At 40.4% G+C, this 26,932-nt stretch overlaps 1 protein-coding gene across 4 annotated transcripts in view; it reads left to right on the top strand.

The window, feature by feature from the left end:
- The window catches only part of KIF21A (kinesin family member 21A), a 174,738-nt gene that overhangs the window by 142,211 nt on the left and 5,595 nt on the right, over positions 1-26,932 (top strand). Inside the window, exons 26-34 of one of the 4 annotated variants that reach the window (XM_077835160.1) lie at positions 1,832-1,942; positions 2,485-2,613; positions 4,306-4,344; positions 7,086-7,222; positions 15,466-15,646; positions 17,202-17,366; positions 18,926-19,043; positions 21,717-21,887; positions 25,293-25,492. In XM_077835160.1, coding sequence (XP_077691286.1) covers positions 1,832-1,942; positions 2,485-2,613; positions 4,306-4,344; positions 7,086-7,222; positions 15,466-15,646; positions 17,202-17,366; positions 18,926-19,043; positions 21,717-21,887; positions 25,293-25,492 — 1,251 coding nt within the window. The remainder of the gene's footprint in view (positions 1-1,831; positions 1,943-2,484; positions 2,614-4,305; positions 4,345-7,085; positions 7,223-15,465; positions 15,647-17,201; positions 17,367-18,925; positions 19,044-21,716; positions 21,888-25,292; positions 25,493-26,932) is intronic. The other 3 variants (XM_077835170.1, XM_077835178.1, XM_077835186.1) reach the window with 3 other exon arrangements.

Raw genomic sequence — 26,932 nt, 5'->3', positions numbered from 1 at the left:
CCTTTTGTAGTGATAATCAGAATGGCCCATTTCCAACAGTTGACAAGAAGGTGTAGGGGAGGGAAATAAGCAGGGGGAAATATCTCTAAGATACAACCTCATTTGCTCCAACTCCTCAGACAGAGACAAACACCTACAAGATCTCTATCAAGCATTCTTACAACTACAATACCCACCTGCCGAAGTGAAGAAACTGATTGACAGAACCAGAAGAGTACCCAGAAGTCACCTACTACAGGACAGGCCCAACAGAGAAAGTAACAGAATGCCACTAGCCGTCACCTTCAGCCCCCAACTAAAACCTCTCCAACGCATCATCAAGGATCTGCAACCTATCCTGAAGGATGATCCCTCACTCTCACAGATCTTGGGAGACAGGCCAGTCCTTGCTTACAGACAGCCCCGCAACCTGAAGCAAGTACTCACCAGCAACCACACAACAAAAACACTAACCCAGGAACCTATCCTTGCAACAAAGCCTGTTGCCAACTGTGTCGACATATCTATTCAGGGGACACCATCATAGGGCCTAATCACATCAGCCACGCTATCAGAGGCTCGATCACCTGCACATCTACCAATGTGATTATATGCCATCATGTGCCAGCAGTGCCCCTCTGCCATGTACATTGGCCAAACCGGACAGTCTCTAAGTAAAAGAATAAATGGACAAAAATCAGACGTCAAGAATTATAACATTGAAAAACCAGTCGGAGAACACTTCAGTCTCTCTGGTCACTCAGTTACAGACCTAAAAGTCGCAATACTACAACAAAAAAAACTCAAAAACAGACTCCAACGAGAGAATGCTGAATTGGAATTAATTTGCAAACTGGACACCATTAACTTAGGCTTGAATAAAGACTAGGAGTGGATGTGTCATTACACAAAGTAAAACTATTTCCCCATGCTTATTTTTTCCCCCTACTCTTACTCACACCTTCTTGTCAACTGTTGGAAATGGGCCATCCTGATTATCACTACAAAAGGTTTTTCTCTCCTGCTGATAATAGCTCACCTTAACTGATCACTCTCATTATAATGGGTATGGCAACACTCATTTTTTCATGTTCTCTGTGTGTGTGTGTGTGTGTGTGTATATATATATATATATATCTTCCTACTGTATTTTCCACTCTATGCATCCGATGAAGTGGGTTTTAGCCCACGAAAGCTTATGTTCAAATAAATTTGTTAGTCTCTAAGGTGCCACAAGTACACCTTGTTCTTTTTGCTGATACAGAGTAACATGGCAACCACTCTGAAACCTGTTACTAAATAATAGTAATGAATAGTTTAGATATCATGCATAAGCCAGATTCCATCCTTGACCTTTTTGTGTAAGCATTTCACTAACATCAGTGGGTGTTCTGCTGTGGATGGGAGGGAGGATGAAGTTCAAAATTTATGCTCCTGCCCACCGATCATAACTAAAATTAGAATACCTTGTTCCCATTGATTGAGCTTGACACCTCTGCTCCAGCTATTAAAATTACTTCAGTTAATTTATTTTATTGATAATGTCAATGTACTGCTATAAATGTCTCTGATCTCTGGCCCATGATGTATTTTGGAATTCTTTTTTTAAAAAAAAATAAAATGGGCCTATATTATATTGGTATTGAAAGATGAGGCTTCTAAGAACAAATTTAAAGAGTGGAGCCAGTGAAACTCAAGAGCTGTCGGATGTCCATGAACCAATGATGATGATAAATAAAAATATCATGAGATCTAACAAATTTTATATTGAGACTAACTCTGAGTGGTAAAACTGCAGCATGAATATTTTAACAAATACTGAAAGATAAGATAATCTTTCCTGTTACCTTAGTTCTAAACAGTCATCTCTGATGGAAAAGAAAATACCTGAACCTTCACCTTTAACAAAGAGAAAGGCCTATGAGAAAGCAACAGAAAAGCCAAAGGCGAAAGAACATAAACAGTAAGAATTTTGGGGTTTTTTTTCCCCCCTTTAAGCTATTAAGCTTTTGGAAAATATTCTTGAAGAATAATAGATTTGTGTAACATTTTTTTTCATTCTAGGTTAAATTTTTAATGGTGGCTGTGAAATTATTATCCACTATTAGGTTCCTGTGTTTGTTTTATAATGCTATTCTTCTATATTCATGCAACTTGGTGTCAGCACTCTGAGAGAGAGTCCTCTTGAGTATTTGCAAATGATTTATTTTTTAAAAAGTCTTAAATGTCTGAGAAAAGCTGCATTTGAAAAACTCCTTCATTTTACATATGCCAATTTTTTCTGCATAGGGCTTTCACTATTTAAAGTAAACTGATTGAATTTCATGCCATCTTGTGGCCAGCAACGGTTTTGTAGCTGTATGGTGGTTACATTCTCCGATAGTGCATGTAAACTGCATTTCTTGTTTAAGAAAATAGAATCTAATACATTGTTTGAGGCATGTTTCATTTAACCCCTCTAACATGTCATAATCTTTTAAAGAAGATGTTCTTTTTTTCTTATAGCTCAGATTCTGGAACCTCAGAGGCTAGTCTGTCACCTCCTTCTTCCCCACCAAGCCGGCCCCGTAATGAACTGAATGTTTTTAGCCGTCTTACTGTTTCTCAGGGAAACACATCAGTTCAGCAGGATAAGTAAGTCACAAAGGGAAGCTTCAGACCCCTACCAGCAAGTTGCAAAGCATACTCAAGTCATCAATGTAGCAGTCCATTAAATGCCTTGGCTTTTCCTGTGAGAGAGAGAGAGAGAGAGAGAGAGAGATACTATTGCTACATTTCATGAACTTTCTAAAAGGGAGTTTAAAACTTTTCTGGAAATGTTTTTCACATATTGCCAAAATTGAAGAAAATCAATTTCCTGCTGAACCTTATTCCCTATTTTATAGCTTATCTAAAGTACTTACTATTTTCCTTTAACATGAGTCAAAATGCTTGAAAGAGCTATAGAATTTGTAAGTGTGTGTTTGTGTGTGTTTGTGTGTGTGTGTGACTATATATGTTTATATTTGAAATTAGAATTTAGTTAACAATTTAGGAAATAGTGCTTCTGATAATTATTCAGCTACTCTTTTAGCATGGCTGAGAGAGCTCTCCAAAGTAGCCCCTGTAGGGTGATTTGCTGGAATAGCTATAGTGCAGCAGTTTAGCAATAATCCTAATTATTTAATGGACTGCATTCCATTGAGGCAATTTGGAGAATTATTTTGAAGAAATAAAACTAGTTTCTTGACACTGAAGACATCTCCTTTGCTAAAAATCTCATTAAAACTAGTGATCGCATTGAGTTGAGCCAGAATCTTCATTTCAAGATTTCAGGACTGACAGTACTGCCACATGGTGCTTATTAACTCTAACTCAACAATGGAGAATCAACCTTTGATTTTGATTGTAGCATTTTGAGGGATTGCTTTAATCCTTTTTTTTTTTAACGTTATTTCTATTTAACTTTGGGGTTTCAGTGACTTGTAGAGTCACAGCATACCAAGTAGTTGCTTGCAAGGCTTCCAGTAGTTTAAAACTGCTTGTAACTCCCTAATCCCAACTAAGTTATCTGAGTATCTTATCACTAACCTGATATAATATTATCAGAGGCTTCGTTTTTTACTTTGAGCTGTAGTAACCATGACTCTTTGTATTTTCTATTATCTGACTATGAAATCAAACTCGAATTACTGAACATGTTTGATTTGCATTAAAAATGAAGGACATAGTATCCTTTTATTATTTTAAGGCATACTGCAGATATAGATCTTGGTTTTGGAGGGAGGCGGTTCTAAAACATTTTGGGGGTCAGAAAGTGAAGGATTTTGAACTTGTCTGATCATTTGCAAACTGCTGAGCTTGGTTCAATAAAGACTGAATCATCTTGACATTTTATATTTAAGAATGTAAGCAATCAGCAAAATTTTTAAGTGTGTTTCTATACTAAACAGACACTGACAGGTTTAGATTTTTCTCTTTGAATATTTGGTAGAATTAGTATCACATGCAGGGTCAAATTGTGTCCATCTCATTTTTCTTCACTGCCTACTTCTATAAGAAATACTGTATTGGGGAAATAGGAAGTGGCTACACAGTATTCTTCAGCTTCTTGATATGAGACACTTCGTGAATTTAACTTACCCTGAGAGAGCCATTTTAATGTTCATCCCCAATGTTGTACCTGATGTAAAGCATAAACTAAGAAGCAATGCTGTGTGCAGTAAGTAAATGTGCACTGCATTTCTGAGTCAGCCATGCTGTTGTTTGTTCTTCTCATATGGAGACTTTACCCTGCTGATACCTGTATTCTTTCTCCTCGCAATCTCCTACCACTGTTCATTATAGGTCTGATGAAAGTGATTCCTCTCTGTCGGAGGTACACAGGTACTCTCTTTCTCTTTTCCATCCTTCTGGCCTCTTGTTGATGTTCTTAATGCCTTTACTCTGGTTATTAAGTAATCTCATTTTTGCTGCATGCTCTTTTTTGATACCTCCCGCAATACATGTATGCTGTGTACCTTTTCATTTATTCCTTTTTTGCAACAAATTAAAATATTTGTTTTATTTTGTCCAGCATGTCCTTTTTGTTTTTTAGAGAAAATCGGAGGTCAATTGTTTCTTAGGGTTTTGTTTTTTTTAATCAAGCATGTTTAAAAAAAATATCAGTGGCAAACTTTTTTTTAGGTTTTAGCTTATTAGCTAAAAGTTATATTCCAGTGTATGTTAGTCCGTGCTATCTACTGTCTTACTGCCAATACTCAAAATTGATTAAGAGATGGAAGAATGTTATAGCTCAACATATTTCCACCCTTGTTTGATCCAGAAACATGGAACACGGTTCTGAGAAGAAACAGCTGTGACTTGTAATGTGGCTACTCTGTATAAAAACTACAGAACATATCCAGAGAGAGGCAGTGAAAAGGCTAATAACCGTATAGTGTTGGTGGTAATAGCATTTACAGCATTTTTCATCCATAAATCTCAAAGCGCTGTTGCAAAGGTAGATAAATGTCCCTGAGGTGCAAAGATGTTGGATGAATTGCCCAAGGTTACAAATCAGAGGCAGACATAGGAGTAAATTGTGGGTCTCCTGGCTCTGACAGTGGTATGATCTGCTGAATCATGCTGCCTTTAAAACATGAGGTCTGTTTAGTTTGGAAAGCAGAAGAGTTAGAGGTATATAAGATATTGAAAGCCATAGAGAAGTTTTATTGGTCATATCTATAGTCTTTGCTATAAGGGCAAACATAGTACCTATCTTTTAAAAGGAAAACAAAGAAGACTTGGGGAATTATAGACCAGTTGCCCTTACTTCTGTACCTGGAAAGATACTGGAACAAGCACTTGGAGGATAATAGGGATATAAGGAATAGCTAACATGGATTTGTCAAGAACAAATTATGCCAAACCAACCTAATTTCCTTCTTTGACAGTGTTACTGGCTTGATGGGTGGGAGGAGAGCAGTAAATGTGATGTGAGGCCTGAACTGGAGCACTGTGTCCAGTTCTGTGCACCACACTTTAGGAAAGATGTGGAGAAGTTGGAGAGAGTTCAGAGGATAGCAACAAAAATGATAAAAGGTTTAGAAAACGAGAACTAGGAGGAAAGTTTAAAAAACAACAACTGTGCATGTTTTGTCTTGAGAAAAGAAGATTGAGGGGGGACTTGATAAGTCTTCAAAATATGTAAAGGACTTTTATAAAAGAGGACAGTGATGAATTGTTCTCCATGTCCACTAAAGGTAGATCGAGAAGTAATGGCCTTACTCTGCAGCAAGGAAGATTTGGGTTAGATCTTTGGAAAAACTTTGATTATGAAGGTAGTAAAGGTCTGGAATAAGCTTCCAAGGGAGGCTGTGGAATCCCCACCATTGAACGCTTTAAAAAACAGGTTGGACAAACGTGTCAGGGATTGTTGGTCCTGCCACAGCACAAGGGGCTGGACTTGATGACTTCTCAAGGTTCCTACATTTCTATGATTCTATAATATCTGACTCAGAGAACATTCTATGAAATTATAATTCTGCAAATTTAATACAGATAAAGGGAAATGCCAGGGGATGACTGAGGCAAGTATATTAGTAAAATATTAGACATGAATAAGAATTTATATGAATAAAAATAGCCTCTACAGTAACATGATAGGATAACATTACAAAGGCTGCAAGACATAAACTACCCACCATCTGGGATCAGTAAGAAGTTGCTCCCCGTGGCAGACCACTGCTTAATGAACAGCATTGTGGAATTATATATCTTCCTCTAAAACATCTGACGTGGGATATGGGACAAAGTCGGATAATGGTTTTATTACAATGTGGCAATTCATATTTCCCAGGGTGGTGCGTTTAATCCCTAAAAATGGTAGTATGATCTGATACTCTGTGGACAGACCCTAGCACTGTCACAGAGCCCTGTTGAAGTTACTGGGTTCCACAAGGACATGCAGTTGCAGGACCAAGGGTTTAGGCAGCTAATAATGATCATTTAATGATAAAATATTTGAGGCCAGATTCTCAGGCTGGATTATAACCTCTTTGTGCCATTCAGGTAATCTAAATACACATGCGCAGCAGAAAATACTCTGGTGTAGGGGAACTCTCTGGTGAGGAATCTGTGCCACAACCCAGTTTCTCTTTCGCAGCATGGTGGAACTCTGTTATGCGATCCCTCCAATCACATCGGGTGCACTAAGGACCCTGCCTCAGTGGCACATATTCAGGCAGCCTAAATGCAGCTCTAAATCTTGCTGGGGGGACCCTGAGAATCAGAGAGCTGTAACTGGCTCTCTTCTTCCCCAACCACTCTCTCTCCTAGGCTGGAGTATCAGATGTCATATCTTTTGAATTAGATACGGCTTCATTTAATTGATTGCACAACGCTAACACTTGATAAAGCCGAATAATAAAAATAAATGCAGAATTTATAGAAGACAAATTCAATTGTCTTATGTCAAAATATGTAAGTGAATGATATTAACATATTTCCCTACATGCCTGCAACTTCATTTTTATATGTAAGGCTATAGGAAATAATGCAGGAAAAATAAATACTGGATCACAGAGAGCTGTGGAAAAAAGTGATTTACATTGCCATATCTAACCCGTATTTCCTTTTTTTTCTAGGGGCATAATCAACCCATTCCCTGCTTCAAAATGCATCAGATCTTCACCACTTCAGTGTATCCATATAGCGGAAGGACATACCAAGGCTGTGCTTTGTGTTGATTCTACTGATGATCTTCTGTTCACTGGATCTAAAGGTTGGGGAGGCTTCATGTATTTGTTGCCTACTGAAACTGCTTTGAAAAAAACAATATATTTTGAAATTCCTTATCGGTGGCCAGTGACAGAAATGCAAGGTTTTAGGGTAGAATGCTGTGAAAGATCCATTTTTAGAGCATAATAAGCTTGATTTGATTAACTAATGTTTGTTCCTCATGTATACCATCTGTGAGTTCCTTTTAATTGGAAAATTAACTTCTAAAATAGCATCTTAAAAAACATCTGTTCTTCTGAATTCCAGTCTTAGGCTCTGGCCACCAGACCATTTTCCCCTCCCAGTAAACTTCCCCAGTCTGGAAAAATACTGTGCAGATCAGCTCCCTATTGGTTTCATAATCTGGCTGAGGTATTTTGGATCATTCCTTTAACTCTTAAAATGCCATTGTCAGGTTAAAAATAATATTTTTTAAAATAATTTTTCTCTGTTACAATTAACCCCATGTTATTAAAATAAATAATTTTTAATATCTAACTTACTCTTCACTTTTGCATTTCTCTCAGCCTGAACATTGAAAACATAGTAATCAATTTTACTGCTCAGTTTCACTTTCAACTTCTCATGCACTAGCTCGCTGCTGCAACATTTGGGTTTGAAACATAGAAGGAATATTTTTGTTTTTAAAATGCATTCTATTAAAGAAAAAACACCTAGAAACATTTCTATTGGTGTTAGATTTTGAAAATATTATTTAAAGGGGTGGGGGGTGGGAAACTAACTGTACTTTGAGTCAAGTTTGACATGATTCGCTTCCTTTAATAATGATACAGTTTATATGTCCTATAGATTTTATAGGAACTTTTCTTTTAAACTCCTCCTTCAAAATGCATAGGCCCCAGAATCTACAAGGCAATCCAGCTGCTATAGCCAAGAGAAAATATATGCACTATTGCAAGAATGGAATTTGCATAAGAGTCTGCCCAGCAACGAACTTGGAAGTATATGTCCACTTGGTGGTCTTCATACTCCTGTAAAGAAATAGATTAAAGTTATCCATTGATTACAGTAACATACCAGAAAAACTAGGGCCCTGACACTGCAAATAGTTTATACATGTAAGCAGTTGTATTAATTTCAGCTAGGGTACACAAGTGCTTAGACTTAACCATGTGCAGAAACATTTGCAGTGTTGAAGCCTACAAGTGACCCTCCATCCTAATTGCTTGATTTTGGTTGCAGATACACAAATGAATTTAGAAAAAGACATTTCTTTCCCATTTACTCTATATTCGTTCTTTCTGGAGCGCTTCCTGAATATCTTTGTGAGGTAGCTAGTAAAAAGCTCTGCAGCTGTAATATCCATGCAGCCAAAGATGTAGGATAGGCATTTCAAGGCCTCTAACAGGCATGCAGAATGACATGTATGGACCTCTGCTTCCACTCAGAGCTCCATTGACAGCCCACGTGGTTCTCCTTCTAGGATGGGGCCCAAGTGAATTGGAGTAGCTGCAGGGCATGAGGTATAGCTTAGTGGTAGGAAAAAAACCCTTCTTCATTAAATAATAAATACCAAGATTTCAGTGCCTCCCCCGTTTATCCTTACATTCATTTCTAGAAAACACTGTCTAAGTATAGGTCTCCCTGTAGATGATATTCGAGTAATCTGGTGCAACCTATTCTGATTATTTCTGTTGGTGGCACATAGTATCACTGACTGTTCTTACCAGTATTGAGTTATATCCTGGATGGCTGAAAAGCTAGTAGAAGTCAAATGCTGCCAACATTTTCTGATTTTATTTTGTTTATTATTTTTCCTGTTTACATTTGTGGGAAATTATATAATTGTTCATGTTCTTGTTAAAAATGTAATATTTTTATAAGTTTACAGGGGATGTGCTCTGCTAATTTTTGCATGTGCATAAGTGATGGCAGGAAGAAATGTGTACCTTCTGTCTGCTGCCCTTTGTTGTATTTGCGGATATTTTCACTATGATGATACGACTAAAAATGTTTTTGCTCAGTTGAATTGCAGTGAGATTTCAATTTTAGTAGTTATGTGACAAAAGGTATTTTAAATTAGTGTTTTACATTCAGATTTGTGGTCTTTAAAAAGTTTTCAAAGCATCCTAAATTTTTGGAACTAAGAAGCACAGTGGCAGGTGGGGTAAATATTTGCTTTTCTTGCAACTTGCTAGTTTCCAAAGTATTTGTTTAAGAAAGGTAAATATTAGTGGGGGGAAACCTGATAAAGCTGCAAAATGGCATAGACTTTTATTTACTTAATATGTGTTTGAAACTCTTTGGAAATTGCAGTTAATGTAGAAGGCAGTGGCCTACTTAGGGTATGTCTACACTACGAAATTAGGTCGATCTTATCAAAGTCGATTTTTAGAAATCTATTTTATACAGTCGATTGCGTATGTTCACACTAAACTCATTAAGTCGGCGGAGTGCGTCCTCACTACCGTGACTAGCGTCGACTTTCAGAGCGTTGCACTTTGAGTAGCTATTCCACAGTTCCCACAGTCTCTGCTGCCCATTGGAATTCTGGGTTGACCTCCCAATGCCTGATGGGACAAAAACATTGTCACAGATGGTCTTGGGTACATGCTGTCAGTCGCCCCTCCGTCCGTTGAAGCAACGGCAGACAATCGTTTCATGCCTTTTTTCCGCACAAACGCCATACTGCTGTCAGCAGACGGTGCAGTAGGACTGCTAACAGTCATCGTCATCCACCGCTTCCACTGTAACTCTGCTCTCCTGGTGCTATGATTCCACCTCTTGTCGTTCTGTATAAATATCTATTCTCGTGGCATCCGTCATCATCCACCGCTTCCGCTGCAATTCTGCTCGCCTGCAGACGCCATACCACAGCAAGCATGGAACCCGCTCAACTCACCGCTGCTGTTGTGAGCATTGCAAACACCTCACGCATTATCCTGCAGTATGTGCAGAACCTGCAATAGCAGATGAGGAGGCGACGACAGTGCGATCACGATAGTGATGAGGAAATGGACACAGACTTCTCTCAAGTCATGGGCCCTGGCAATTTGGACATCATGGTGGTAATGAGACAGGTTCCTGCCATGGAACACCGATTCTGGGCCCAGGAAACAAGCACAGACTGGTGGGAGCACATAGTGTTGCAGGTCTGGGATGATTCCCAGTGGCTGCGAAACTTTCGCATGTGTAAGGGCACTTTCATGGAACTTTGTAACTTGCTTTCCCCTGACCTGAAGCGTAAGAATACCAAGATGAGAGCAGCCCTCACAGTCGAGAAGTGAGTGGCGATAGCCCTCTGGAAGCTTGCAATGCCAGACAGCTTCCGGTCAGTTGGGAATCAATTTGGAGTGCGCAAATCTACTGTGGGGGCTGCTGTGATCCAAGTAGCCAACGCAATCACTGAGCTGCTGCTATCAAGGGTAGTGACTCTGGGAAATGTGCAGGTCATAGTGGATGGCTTTGTTGCAATGGGGTTCCCTGACTGCGGTGGGGCCATAGACGGAACACATATCCCTATCTTGGGACCAGACCACCTTGGCAGCCAGTACGTAAACCGCAAGGGGTACTTTTCAATGGTGCTGCAAGCACTGGTGGATAACAAGGGATGTTTCACCGACATCAATATGGGATGGTCGGGAAAGGTGCATGACGCTCGCATCTTCAGGAACTCTGATCTGTTTGAACAGCTGCAGGAAGGAACTTGCATCCCAGACCAGAAAATTACCGATGGGGATGTTGAAATGCCGATAGTTATTCTTGGCGACCCAGCCTACCCCTTAATGCCATGGCTCATGAAGCCATACACAGGCACCCTGGACAGTAGTCAGGAGCAGTTCAACTATAGGCTGAGCAAGTGCAGAATGGTGGTAGAATGTGCCTTTGGACATTTTAAAAGCTCGCTGGCGCAGTTTACTGACTAGGTTAGACCTCAGCGAAACCAATATTCCCATTGTTATTGCTGCTTGCTGTGTGCTCCACAATATCTGTGAGAGTAAGGGGGAGACATTTGTGGTAGGGTGGGAGGTTGAGGCAAATCGCCTGGCGGTCGATTACGCGCAGCTAGACCCCAGGGTGATTAGAAGAGCAAAGCTGGGGGCCCTGCACATCAGAGAAGCTTTGAAAACCAGTTTCATGACTGGTCAGGCTACGGTGCGACAGTTCTGTTTGTTTCTCCTTGATGAAAACCCGCCCCCATAAGTCAATCAACCTCCCCCTTTGATCACCGCTTTCAGAGGCAATAAAGTCGTCATTGTTTCCAAATCATGCATTCTTTATTAATTCATCACACAGATAGGGGGAAAACTCTCAAGGTAGCCTGGGAGGGGTGGATGAGGAGGGAAGCCCGGGAGGGAAGGGATGAGGGGAGGCGGGAAGGACAAGGCCACAGTACAGTTCAAAACGTATTGAATGCCAGCCTTCTGTTGCATGGGCAATCCTCTGGGGTGCAGTGGCTGGGTGCCCGTAGCCTCCCCCTGCATTCTTGGGCGTTTGGATGAGGAGGATATGGAACTTGGGGAGGAGGGCAGGCGGTTATACAAGGGCTGCAGCGGCAGTCTGTGCTCCTGCTGCCTTTTCTGCAGCTCCACCAGACAGCTGAGCATGTCCGTGTGCTCCCCCATTAGACTCAGCATTGCATCCTGCCTCCTTTCATCACACTCCTGCCTCCTTTCATTGTGCACCTCCCTCCTCTCATTGTGTTCATTTAACACTTTCCTGGACTCTGCCATTGTTTGCCTCCACGCATTCTGCTGAGCTTTTTCAGTGTGGGAGGATGGCATGAGCTCTGAGAACATTTCATTGCGAGTGCGGTTTTTGCGCCTCCTAATCTGCACTAGCCTCTGGGACGGAGATGATAGGGGGAGCGTAGAAACATTTGCAGCTGCGGGAGGAAAATAAAGGGAGAGTAGTATTTTAAAAGATATGTTTTAGAGAACAAAGGAAAGACTATTTCATGCTGAATCAAGCGATTCACATTACATAGCACACATGTGCTTTTGGTACCGTCGCATTTTGCCTCTTATATTGAGTGCCTGCCGGTTTGGTATGAGACATCACACATGCTTAGCTGGGCAGCAGAATTCGGCTTGCAGGCAGCCCTGGTAAGGCAAAGGGTTTCGGCTTCTTCAACCTTCATAACATCCAATGCACCGCTTCAGACTAGGGACTGAACGGCTAGGCAGCAGTTCTGCAGAAAAGGACCTAGGAGTTACAGTGGACGAGAAGCTGGATATGAGTCAACAGTGTGCCCTTGTTGCCAAGAAGGTCAATGGCATTTTGGGATGTATAAGTAGGGGCATTGCCAGCAGATCGAGGGACGTGATCGTTCCCCTCTATTCGACACTGGTGAGGCCTCATCTGGAGTACTGTGTCCAGTTTTGGCTCCCACATTACAAGAAGTATGTGGAAAAATTGGAAAGAGTCCAGCGGAGGGCAACAAAAATGATTAGGGAACTGGAACACATGAGTTATGAGGAGAGGCTGAGGGAACTGGGGATGTTTAGTCTACGGAAGAGAAGAATGAGGGGGGATTTGATAGCTGCTTTCAGCTACCTGAAAGGGGGTTCCAAAGAGGATGGCTCTAGACTGTTCTCAGTGGTAGCAGATGACAGAACAAGGAGTAATGGTCTCAAGTTGCAGTGGAGGAGATTTAGGTTGGATATTAGGAAAAAACTTTTTCACTAGGAGGGTGGTGAAACACTTTACCTAGGGAGGTGGTGGAATCTCCTTCCTTAGAAGTTTTTAAGGTCAGGCTTGACAAAGCTTTGGCTGGGATGATTTAATTGGGGATCGGTCCTGCTTTGAGCAGGGGGTTGGACTAGATTCTGAGGTCCCTTCCAACCCTGATATTCTATGTGGGAACAGTGCAAACAGCAGTGCCCTCCTTTCCCATACCAAGCAAAGCCCGTTGGGTTGGCCATTTAAAAGGAGGCGCTATGGTTTTAGGGTGAATGTGCAGCACAACCCAACCCCCACCCCCAATTCTCTGGGATGATCACTTCACACACCCCACCACCACCACCGCGTGGCTAGTATCAGGGAAGATCCCTGAAAGCCAAATGCTAACAGCTCAGCATGAACAGGCCTCCCCCCACCATGTGGCTAACAGTGGGGATGATTTCTTTTCAGCCAAAGGAAAACAGCCCAGCAGGAACAGGCACCTCTGAATGTCTTCTTAAACAAATTTCCCGTATTTCAACCAGGTGACCATGAATGATATCGCTCTCCTGAGGCTAACACAGACAGTACCTCCAGGAGAGCTTCATGGAGATGTCCCTGGGGGATTTCCGCTCTATCCCGAAACACGTTAACAGACTTTTCAAGTAGCTATACTTGCCGCGAATGCATCCCAAGTCTTCAGGGCAAATTAATCATAAAACACGCTTGCTTTTAAACCCTGTATTATATTTACAAAGGTACACTCACCAGAGGTGCCTTCTCCAGCTTCATGGTCTGGGAGCCGCCCTGGGAGGGTTGGGAGTGATGATCCAGGGTGATGATCAGTTCCTGGCTGCCGGGGAGAAGGGATTCTCTGCTTGCCTGCTGTGCGCTATCCTCAACCTCCTCATCCACAAAATCCTCATCCCTGTTGCGTGAGACTCCCCCCTTGCAGGTGTCCATGGACAGTGGTGGGAAACTGGTAGGGGCTCCCCCTAGAATTGCATGCAGCTCATCATAGAAGCGGTATGTATGGGGCTCTGACCCGGAGGGATCATTTGCATCCTTTGTTTTTTGGTAGGCTTGCCTCAGCTCCTTAACTTTCATGTGGCACTGCTGTGTGTCCCTGTTGTAGCCTCTGTCCATCATGCCCTTGGAGATTTTGGCAAAAATATATGTGTTTCGTCTTTTGGAACGGAGTTCTGCCTGCACGGATTCTTCTCCCCATACAGCGATCAGATCCAGTGCCTCCCGTTCGGTCCATGCTGGAGCTCTTTTGCAATTCTGGGACTCCATGGTCACCTGTGCTGATCAGATCGCCACACTGGCCAAACAGGAAATGAAATTCAAAAGTTCCTGGGGCTTTTCCTGTCTATCTGGCCAGTGCATCTGAGTTGAGAGTGCTGTCCAGAGTGGTCACAATGGAGCACGCTGGGATAGCTCCTGGAGGCCAATACCGTCGAATTGCGTCCACGCTACCCCAAATTCGACCCAGTGAGGTTGATTTTAGCACTACTCCCCTTGCCGGGAGTCGACAAAACAGACTTGGTCATGTGGACGGGTGCAGGGTTAAATCGACCTAACGCTGCTAAATTCGACCTAAATTCGTAGTGTAGACCAGGGCTTAGAGTAGGTTATGTTAGTGTTCCAGAAGCTGCACTGGCTGCTAATTTCATCTGAGAGTTCAGATGTAGGTTTTGGTTTTGGCCTTTAAAGCTGAGGTTTTCAGAGCATCTGACGAGAGTCTAGGTCTATCCACACTTCTTGTGCTCGTATAATTACATCATTAGGGGTATGATTTTGTTTTTGGTTTGTTTTTTTTTACTAATAGTTATGCTGCCACAACCCCTAGTGTGGATGCAGTTTTATTGGTAAAAATGTGCTTATACTGGTATATCTTATTCCCCTTCCCAAACAGAATTAAGCTATGCTGGTATAACTGCATCCACCTTAGAGGGCTGTACCATTTTAACTATACCAGAGCAGATAAAACAGTATATCTTTGGTGTGTGGACAAGACCTTAGGTACTTAAATCTCATTGAAACTGGAACTGTGCATCATACCAACTTAGACTGAGATTTTCAGAGGTGCCTGAAGCCCTGAATAGTTTGGGACCTGACTTCCGGAGAGAATGCCTTTCTCGTCACATGTTAACTTGTCAGTCAAGGTCATCTGTGGTGCTCAGGCTTTCAGCCCCCTGCTGCAGTGTGTTCTTAGTGAGGTGTCCCTGTGATCTTCCATAGCCCAAATTTTGGTGAGGTGTCCCTGTGATCTTCCATAGTCCAAATTTTGTGATCGTCAGGATATTCTTTAACTTCCACCTGTCTTCTCACATTTTCCCTGTGGAGGGACTGGCCAGGGACTGATTGCAAGGCTATTGTACATTGGGGTGTGAAATGCTCTTGGGAGCTGGCATGTTACGAAGGAACATACTTTATTATAAACTGGGTGTCGTTTTGCTGCAGCATGGAGATGTCCACATGTGGTTGTTAGGATATATTGAATTCCATCATTTATGATGAACCTAAAATGCTGGAGGGTGTGGTATATAAACATAAATATAGATTTTTTTTTTTAATACGGAGAAAAATATACACATTTTCTCTTCTGTGTGTCTTTTTTAGATCGCACTTGTAAAGTATGGAATCTGGTAACTGGACAAGAGATTATGTCTCTAGGAAGTCATCCTAACAATGTTGTATCTGTAAAATATTGCAACTATACTAGCCTGGTCTTCACAATTTCAACATCTTATATTAAGGTGTGGGACATCCGTGATTCTGCCAAGTGTATTCGGACATTAACGTAAGTGACTTAAATCTCAAATGCAAAGAGCTGAATAATTCTTAATTTTAAATAAAATTGCATTAGTCTTAATAAGAGAAAGTGTAAAGATCATATTTTAAGTACAGAATATTATGGGACCGCAAAGAAACAAAATATAAGGGCTCAAACTCCCTGAACAGACTCCCATTGACTTTAAACTTGGACTTTTAGGGGTAGACCCACAGTCTCTAGGGAAAAGGAAAGTATTGTGAAGTTTTTCTTTTTCTATGTTCTGCTGAGAAAAAACAGCTTTGCCTTTAACTTTAGGTTTTTTTCAGCTCTGAGATGGCATTTTGGTCTTGGTTGAGTGAGTTGAGTCTTTACACGATAGTTCTATTCAGTTTTAAAGATATGGGAGGGCTTTTTTTATGGGGATACTTAGAACCCTAACCAAACATGAATCTTTCTCTACCTTATCTTTCAATACAAGAGTTTAAGGTGAGTACCTGTATTCAGGCTAGTTTGAAAACACTGTTATTCAAAAGCCAGAGCTAATATTTGAAGGGAACCTCTTTTCTGAGTGAATTTAAAAATACCAGGATCTCACTTGAGATTGCATCTTAGTGCTGGCTAGTGGGGATGTGGAAATAGAGGTGGGATATGTGTTGCAGGAACTAGAAAGGAGATTGTATGAGTTCAGGGGAGAGAGCAAGGGGAAGGGTTTGGGAGAGAAGTTGGAGTGGCTGGGTTGATTGTGGGAGTAGCAGAGGAGGCAGCTACCAAGAACTGCAGCTGCCTTGAAGTTGATATCAGCTCTGCCAGCTTTGATCTGAGGCCTCTCTTATAGTATCACTACAGAGTTAAGGTAATGAGGACACAACCCCTTTTGTTGCTGTTGTCTATATGTACAGTTATATGTGTTATCACTTTATCCACCATTCCACTGCAACCACCTGTAAGGTGCAACACAGCAGTCATTTTGTATCAGCATAAATACACAACAGTTTTTAGGAAGAGAAATTAATTTATCCAATTAAAACAACAGAAACGTAGTGAGCGGAATGTAGTTACCTAAGCTGCAATTTGGCCAGAATATCAAGGTTAACATCTCCACTCTTGCAAAAATATGCCACTCAGTTTACCAGGAAGTTGGCATTTCCGATTGCACCATGACCCTACTGTTGTGCTGGGGATGAATCAACAGGCAGACAATCAGCATGTGTTAGAGAGAAGAATGCTGCCTCCTGAATAATCAGCACCTGGGTTTTTTCCTGAAAGTCTCCCATCCAAGTACTTACCAGGCTGACCTGCCTAGTTTGAGATCCCAGTCACAGGTCAATGTAGTACAAGTGCTTGTTGGTGCCAGCCTCTTTATGGATGCAGACTCAGTAAATATTTATTATAATATGTGGAAACGTCAATTTTCTTAAATCCAGGTATAGAGGGTAGTTTTTTGTGGATTTGCCTATATTATTCAGTGTTCAGAATTGATCTGTAGTTCTTTTACCTTCAAATAAGCATGCTTATTTTTAAACAAAATGTAAGGTATATTTGAGAAGAGAGAAAGTAACTGTCTCTTTTTGGTTATATTCAGGTCTTCAGGCCAGGTGATGTCTGGTGATGGTTGTTCTGGAAGCACTAACAGAACAGTAACTATTCCTGCTGGAGAAAACCAGATCAACCAAATTGCACTAAATCCAACTGGCACTTTCCTCTATGCAGCTTCTGGAAATGCAGTAAGGATGTGGGACCTTAAAAGGTACATAACTAAGGCAAAGATAATATTCTCTTGATATTTACCAGAATATATTACAAAGATAGCACCAGGATGCTTCGTGTTCATGAGGCAATATCAATGTCTTGGGCTGAACAAGCTCGTAGGTCGTAATCCAAGGGATTAATTTGTCCACACTATGGTTATTACTGACCCAATACAAGACACTCTGAAGTGATTGCCTAATCACTATTAGGCTGAGTCTTTGAATTAAACATTGACTTTTTAAATTAGTGGAAAAGAATAAAAACGGAGTTGAAACCTGAATTTTAAATGAAAAGCATACAGCCTTGTTCGTTGGTCTTTCTTAACTCCCCAGTCATTTCCCCTGCTTTCCTTCATTCCTTCTCTCCTTTCCCTGCTCCCCATCCCTGCCTTCCCAACAGGTCAGCAAACTAAAATGTGCATGATAGAGGGGGGAAAACTATAGAAGCAAATCAAATGGGGCTGTGAGATTGTGGAAATGGGTTTAAAAACCTTTTGACTCATTTTGTGCATTCCTTTCATCTCTCCTCCCTACTACCCCCAGGTCAGCAAAGCCTTCCCCTCAGAATAATGGTCATTGTGTTTGCACTGAGATAATCCCAGCCCCACACAACCCCGGTTCAGTTCTGAAACACAGCTCAGAACAAACACACAGAGGTTGATACGACCAACCCTTACTGCCCGAATACTCACTCATGCCCCAATCCTGCCATGAGTTATGTGTAGGTAGCGCCTTCTGTAAGTGAATGGTGCCCTCTGAGGAGCTCATTGTAGGATCAGAACTATAGCAGGCACTTTGCCTGGTAGTGAGAATCTGGAGCATCAGGCCTATATGTAGCAGCTACAGTGGGAAGAAGAGTCATTTTCTGTTCAGTCAAAATGAGTCGGGAGGCAAGCAGTTTGAAAATGGCACAAGTGAAAATACAGATTAGAGTAGCCCATCAGGGTACGGAGACTTGCATATTTAAGATAGTTACTGAAAAATGATTTTGCTAATGCCTGCATTCAGACTAGTAGTGGCTGTCACCTAATGAGAGCAGCTGGATTTACATAATATATGGTAATTGAAAATAACCAGACAGTGGTTATGCAAATCAGAATACAGACACCCAGAAATAGTCAAAAAGCAAAGACTAGCTAAAGTGGAGATAATTGCCTGTAGTTAGAATCATCTGACATAAAAATAGATTTTTCAAACAAGCTAAGCATGTATTTATTTACATTTACCATGATTGGGTATGCTTATTGGGTGAATTTCCATGTGTGGTGGGGGTGGGAAGGTGGAGAAGACATCTGGAAACCTTGTGAAGAAAAGAGCAAAAACGCAGAAAATCCATTTGTCCAGAAACTAACTGTGCTATAAAACTGTACAAATAGATCATATTTTTCAGCATATCCAATGGAAGTAATAAACCCCCAAATCCCCACAGGGTCACACACTTTTGAAAATGGAGCTGCATACTCTCTGCATCCAAGTTTAAAGCTGGTTAAAAATTAAGAATATTCTTCATCACATTACCCCCACCTCACATTCACTCCTTTTCTTCTTCTTCTTAAAGATTCCAGTCTACAGGAAAGTTAACTGGTCACCTAGGTCCTGTCATGTGCCTTACTGTAGACCGCATTTCCAATGGACAAGATCTTATCATCACTGGCTCAAAGGATCACTATATAAAGGTAATACATCTTAGTATTAACATTTTCTCCTTTACTGTATTTTCACTTGACCAGTAGGGGCAGAGTTTATGATTAGTGTTACTTTCATTTTCTACCTTCCTCTCCCAACATCCCAAAAAATGGCAGCCCAGATGGAAAATCGTATATCATGTAATGCATATTAATATGTTTATTAATAATACCAATTTTATAGCACTTTATAGCACTAACGATGGCCCCATCTCAAAAAGTATAAAGCAGAAACAATTTGATGAAGGGCAACAGCAATTTTTAGACTCAGGGAAAGACTTTCTTATCAAGAGAAATTAAAATATTAGGGCAATATCAAAAGTGAGAAGATGAATAAGTAGTGACATAATAGATATACACAAAATATTGAACTGTGTACAGAGGTTAAATCATAGAATATCAGGGTTGGAAGGGACCTCAGGAGGTCATCTAGTCCAACCCTCTGCTCAAAGCAGGACCAATCCCCAACTAAATCATCCCAGCCAGGGTTTTGTCAAGCCTGACCTTAAAAACTTCTAAGGAAGGAGATTCCACCACCTCCTTCAAATAACAGACCATTCAAGAACTCTCTTCCTGATGCACTGAATGATGCAGGGATCCTGAGGAGAAAATAGCATGTGATCATGTAATTAAATACTGTACATTATGCATACCCAGACAGAGGCAGAATTAAGGTTATGCAGGCAACGTTAATTCTAGTATTTTCTAAATTTTGAGTGCCTGACTTGGCCACCCAAATAGTTTCCTTTTAATGTCATTGCATCTGTATTGTAATATGTTGTCAGATTAAGCTGGAAAAAGGCCAGCAGGTAAATCACATTTAATTTAGTGGGAAAGATTGTTATTCTCTTAAAGGGAGATTCTAAAATATGGATGTAAACTTAATTTATTTCAGTGGCTTGATGTGTATTAAAATATTAAGAACAGAATATACCACTGAAGTGAATGGTTTCAGAGTAACAGCCGTGTTAGTCTGTATTCGCAAAAAGAAAAGGAGTACTTGTGGCACCTTAGAGCCTAACCAATTTATTTGAGCATAAGCTTTCGTGAGCTACAGCTCACTTCATCGGATGCATACTGTGGAAACTGCAGAATTTTCCACAGTATGCATCCGATGAAGTGAGCTGTAGCTCACGAAAGCTTATGCTCAAATAAATTGGTTAGGCTCTAAGGTGCTACAAGTACTCCTTTTCTTTTCACTGAAGTGAATGTAATCTTTAGATGAAATTAGCCTTACGTGTCTTTCTGAGACAGATGCAACTGTTCCATGAATTTCTAATTGAATGCCATGCATAATGACTTTTTTTAAAAAAAAAACCCAAAGCTTTAATTCATTTAAGTTTGTTTGTTTGTTTGTTTTTACATCGCCAAGTAATCAGTTTTTCTTACTGTCAAGTTTATTTATTGTAAAGTGCTATTAAGGTAACTAAGTTGCATGACACAGAGCTTATTTGAATGGAGCTAGTGGTCTGTTATTTGAAGAGCCTGCATTCTGGGGCCCCGTTTTCCGAGAACTGGGAAGGAGAAAGGTACGTGTGGCTCAGAGGAGACATCAATACTTAAAGGGACAGAACACTTACAGAAACAAAATTTTCTGGAAATTACCACCTCTTCCTACAACTATCCACCTCTCAACTACAAGACAATGCTTCCACCCGTCTGTTCCTCATTCTGCTGCATGCTCCTTCCCTGAGCAATCAGAAATTACTAACAGGCTGTCTGTGAAGATACAAAGGCTGAGAGGAGAGATGTTCCTCTGCTACAAAGCAAATAAATACTGGGCGTTGGTTATGTATTTGGACATATTTTTATAATACAATTAGAAGATTTATCCATTGATCTCCTAGTGAGTTAGCACTTTTGTATAATTCCCACTTGCAGTGAATTCAGTGAAGCTCTGCTACATTAATTGAGTGGGGCTCTGCCACATAATTTATGTGCTCCATGGTACCCTGGGTCTTGCCCATAAGGAATGAAACTCTCCAGCTCTTTCCCAAGTTTCCTCCTATAAATCATTCATAGTTGGTATGTCTACCCTGCAGTGCAAGCCCAGATTTAAACTCAGGCTCAAGCCTAACCCCTCCTCCTGTCTACACACAAATGATGCCAACTGAGGGTTTGGCTCAAGAGTCACAGATCCCATGGGAGTGGAGGGGCTGAGCCTGAATCAAGCTGGGACCCATGGTTCAAGCTCTATTGCTTTGCAGTTTAGACACAGTCTCACTGGACTCTTGCTCTGGAAGTTCACCAAAGGGATTCCTCAATCTCACGGGCCAACTTTCTTTGTCCTGTGGACAGTCAAGTTTGTTGGACAGTCCAAGTTTCCCTCACTGCACCACAAACAAAAGGCTAGAGCAGCTACGTTTTGTAGGGCACTAAGACTGGGCTATAGATGGTTGGACTCAGGCCTGCGTGAGTCCAACCTTTAAGGTAGGTATTGGAACCCGAACAATGACAAAATGAGTGTAGATGCTCAAGCCTAGATTAACAAACTCAGAGACTGCTAACTCGAGTTTTGCTAAACCTGAGTTTACATTACATTATCCCTGAATATATTCACGATAGCTACATGGTATAGGTGAAATGAGTTCTCTGATTTATTTTGTTAATTGCCTGCCAAGAGAAAATAACATATCTGAATATTTATTGCTATTCTTGTTCCAGATGTTTGATGTAACTGAAGGGGCTCTTGGAACTGTTAGTCCAACACACAATTTTGAACCGCCTCATTATGATGGAATTGAAGCACTTATTATCATTGGAGACACCCTTTTTAGTGGGTCCAGAGATAACGGAATAAAGAAATGGGATCTAGCTCAAAAAGACCTGCTTCAGGTAATGTAAAATCAGGTGGATGATCTGATAATTGTGCTGTAGTACTTTTGTGTGTATTTCATACTTTATAAATGAACACTCAGTTTGTGCCCAACCAGTCACTACCTACTTTGCTGCTGCTGTTTTTAATTTGTTAGGTAAGTATATTGGGCAAATGGACTGGACTTGCGGAGCTGCTCTTTGTACTAGGAACACCATTGCTTTCCCATTGCTGTAGTTGAAGTGGAATGTCAGAAGACTGACAGTGAAGAGGTTTGTACTCCATTAGTGGAGCACAGAACATGTACGTTAATTGGTTGGCTTCAAGAGAATTGTTATAAACACATGAAATTACATCCTCATGGAATATTCATCTTAACCTTCTTGTGGTCTGAATTGGTTTATTAACATCAGTATTGTGGGCAGTGTGGAGAATATTGAATTGAGGAGTAATTTGTGAACAAAATTTTTAGTATTTCCTACGTAACAATTGTTATAAATCGGGTTTCAGAGCATTTTCATTGTATACCCTTGGTTTTACTTACAACTTCCAAAAACATTCTTTTTGTCCGAAAAGTTTTCTTACGTGGTCTCAACTGAAAAGTGCATACATATGTATGTGTGTGTAAAATTATAGCTATAATGTTTCAAAACATCTCTTTAGCTACATGTGTCTAGAAAAATATGTTTTTCACTCTTAAAAAAATTGTCATTTATTTTCAGTAGGATTAGGTTAAAAACAATAGAACTTTGAAGTGTAGCTTAAATGATTTTCAGTCTGGAGTATCTCCACAATCAAACTAAAAAAAACGTTGCTTGGACAATAATTCTGAAAGTCATTGGAAAAATTAACCTCTGATCATGCTCAGTGGGTACCTGGTAGGATTTGTAGCAGAGCCTAACAACATCTTGGTTTGGTTTTGTTTTTTTCCTATGACATACTGCACATTCTTTGACAGACCTTTATTTAAAACATTTTGAGTGAGGTTCTGTTCTGCAGCACAGAACTGAGAGCCTCAGCGCTAAGGCAGCTTTAAGTTACCTTTTGAGACTTCCTGATTCTAGGCTGCTTCAGGGGCTGGAGAAGCCACTGACATTAGTGGATGCCTGTCTAAACCTCCCTGGGCTGCTGTATGGGCTGCAGCTCCACAAGACTCTGCTCCTATCGCAGGGCTTGAGGGAGTCCTTGAGACGAGACAAAATTATTTAGGCAAGTCAAAACTAAAGAAGATGTGAAAAGCAGCAAATCTGATGAAAAGAAATGCTTATTTTACACAGCGCACAATTCGTCTGTGGAACTGATTGCCACTAGATCTCATTCATGCCAAGTGCTTTGCAGAGCTTAGCAATTCTTGAAAAAGTATTGGATGTCTCTATAGGTATTGAAAACATCCACAGTTGTATCAGTAAGGATTAAAATAAACAGAAGTTATTCCTTCAGGGCATAAGAGAACCACTAACTGATGAGGTTAAGAAGAAACTTCCTGTGTGGGCAGGTTTTTTTATAATTGTGTCTTACATATTTTTTGTGCCTTTCCATGAAATCACTGGTCAGAGCTGGAATGGCTATTCCTATTTTCCTATGTTATGCAGTCTTAAGGTTGCACAGTTAAAATAGGAGTTAAAGTACAGAAATTCAGATTCCCACAATAACGTGTATTCAGCCATGTTTGTACGTATGTACATCCATATATTTTATAGCATACATTTTATCATATAAATAAAAAATATATTAAGCTATACATTTAACAACAAAAATGGGTAGAGTAGGAACAAAAATATTATATATGCATAATGTGATCAAATTAATGTTGAGAATCATAACTTTTGCATTTCCAGACTCATTAAAATATTGTGCAATATGAACTTTGCACTGATATGTGTGTTCACATGTATAATTACGTTAATGTTTGTAACAGTTCATAGTGCACTCTTTCTCTATACTATAGTGATTTACTATATAATGAACTGGATGTATTCCAGTATACCAAAGGCAATATATTTTATGTTTTCTCATATAGTATATATTTTGTTGTTTTATGCTCTATCATTAGTACATATCCTGTTATCTTTATAATTTAATTGTTAAAAAATTCAGAACAGCATGACAGAGCTCAAAAATGGTTAACCTTAACTTCTAGTTTTTTCCACAAATACTGCTTCAGAATATGTCATGCATTTATCTGCAAATGTGATATGAAGGCATTGGGTTGAGTGACACAGTTGTACTGAATTTTAAAGTAAGAAGTGAAAAGAATTGATGTTGCTTTTGAATGCCTAAATATATTCAGAAAACAGTTGGAGACATTTTAGAAAGCAGTATGAGCCTGGACACTTAATCTCAGAGATTACTTATGCTTTCAAGTTTTTTGGTGAAGTCAGTAATATTTTGCTCTACCAAACGTCTCAGCCACTTGGGAGCTCTGTAAATAAGTTTAGCAATAATTTTATAACCTGATGGCGTATATTGTATTATATAACCTTTTCTGGCAATAAAAACACCTGGTTTGTAATGCTGTATGTAGTCTCATTGTGTACTACATGTTTTAGCTCAGCTCTGGACTGTTTTTGGCATGACTATTCCAGAGGGGGAGAAAAGTGGAGTCAGAAGCCAAAGCTAAAGTTGCTATAAAATTTAAGGGTGTTGGAAGTTATGGCCCAGTCCTGTTCCCATGGAAGTCAATGGGAGCAGGCTTGGGCCATTAGTTCACTGCTCGTGGTCTCAAATTAATGTTATTGGCATCCTGTTTGGGTACCTTTTTGCTTTCTGAATCAGCAGTGTCTCTCCTCAGTCAAGGAAGATTTTTAATAAGTGTTCCTCAAATCTATTTATAATGCATAGGAGGGAGTGGGGAACGGAGGAGAGGGGATAAGCTTTAGACAAACAGTTTCACAGTTCCTTACCTATTTATATACAGCCGGTAAGCATCTTACACATTTGCAGCTTTAGGGGTAATTTTCTTTAGTCTGAAATGTTTCTGCTGTTCCACAATTTGTTTTATATGCTTATCAGTAAAATGCAGAACCTGAACATTCAAATATACAATTATTCTGTATCTACAAGTAACTTCTCTTGAAATTCAGCACGTATGGGCTGAACAGATAGATATCAGAGTCAGTACTGTGCATAGTGGATTTTACTCCTGTTCTGCGATAACACTTAGCATTTCACACATTCAAAATTATGTACAAATGCTAACTAATTTTATTATATAAAAACTATGTGCGGTAGGAAAGCTTTATCGCTGTTTTGCAGAGAGAGAAAGTGAAGCAGAGAGATTGTGATGTTTGCATGACCACATACCTAGTCTCTTGCAGAGCTGGGAAATTGGGATTAGAATTCGGAACTTCCTGATGCCTAAACCTGTGCTCATTCCTGTGCCCACTCTGCCTTATAGCATGATTTGTGTATCATTTGTTTTTCAGCAAGTCCCTAATGCACACAAGGACTGGGTGTGTGCTCTTGGACTGGTGCCTGGCTCCTCTGTTCTTCTCAGTGGCTGTAGAGGAGGTATTCTAAAGCTCTGGAATGTGGATACGTTCACACCAGTAGGAGAAATGCGGGGACATGACAGTCCTATAAATGCTATCTGCACCAACTCCAGCCACATTTTTACAGCAGCAGAGTGAGTTTGTGTTCTAATGTTTTCCATACATACTACTTTCTCTTTCTTGATGTGTAACTCAAATTCTGCATAAACAAATTAATTCAAAGCACTCACAAGTGAGCTAGTCACTTCACAGTAAAAGCAGAAAGACAAGGTCCATGCTTCAAATTGCTTACATTCTATGTAATACATTATGACAGGTTTCAGAGTAGCAGCCGTGTTAGTCTGTATTCGTAAAAAGAAAAGGAGTACTTGTGGCACCTTAGAGACTAACCAATTTATTTGAGCATAAGCTTTCGTGAGTTACAGCTCACTTCATTGGATGCATTCAGTGGAAAATACAGTGGGGAGATTTATATACATAGAGAAGATGAAACAATGGGTGTTACCATACACACTGTAACCAGAGTGATCACTTAAGGTGAGCTATTACCATCAAGAGAGCGGGGGTGGGAGGGAACCTTTTGTAGTGATAATCAAGGTGGGCCATTTCCAGCAGTTGACAGGAACATCTGAGGAATAGTGGGGGGTGGCGGGGATAAACATGGGTAAATAATTTTACTTTGTGTAATGACCCATCCACTCCCAGTCTCTATTCAAGCCTAAGTTAATTGTATCCAGTTTGCAAATTAATTCCAATTCAGCAGTCTCTCGTTGGAGTCTGTTTTTGAAGTCTTTTGGTGAAGAATTGCCACTTTTAGGTCTGTACACCTACAAGATCTCTATCTCTACTGCATTCTTACAACTACAATACCCACCTGCTGAAGTTAAGAAACAGATTGACGGAGCCAGAAGAGTACCCAGAAGTCACCTACTAAGGACAGGCTCAACAAAGAAAATAACAGAACGCCACTAGCCGTCACCTTCAGCCCCCAACTAAAACCTCTCCAACGCATCATCAAGGATCTACAACCTATCCTGAAGGATAACCCATCACTCTCACAGATCTTGGGAAACAGGCCAGTCCTTGCTTACAGACAGCCCCTCAACCTGAAGCAAATACTCACCAGCAACCACACAACAGAACCACTAACCCAGGAACCTATCCTTGGAACAAAGCCAGTTGGCAACTGTGTCGACATATCTATTCAGGGGACACCATCATAGGGCCTAATCACATCAGCCATAATATCAAAGACTCGTTCACCTGCACATCTACTAATGTGATATATCCCATCATGTGCCAGCAATGCCCCTCTGCTTTGTACATTGGCCAAACTGGACAGTCTCTACGTAAAAGAATAAATGGACACAAATCAGATGTCAAGAATTATAACAGCCAAAAACCAGTTGGAGAACACTTCAATCTCTCTGGTCACTCAATTACAGACCTAAAAGTGGCAATTCTTCAACAAAAAAACTTCAAAAACAGACTCCAATGAGAGACTGCTGAATTGGAATTAATTTGCAAACTGGATACAATTAACTTAGGCTTGAATAGAGACTGGGAATGGATGG

Source organism: Eretmochelys imbricata, chromosome 1, assembly GCF_965152235.1.
Source record: "Eretmochelys imbricata isolate rEreImb1 chromosome 1, rEreImb1.hap1, whole genome shotgun sequence".
NCBI lineage: Eukaryota > Metazoa > Chordata > Testudines > Cheloniidae > Eretmochelys > Eretmochelys imbricata.
This window is presented reverse-complemented; position numbering and strand designations above follow the sequence as displayed.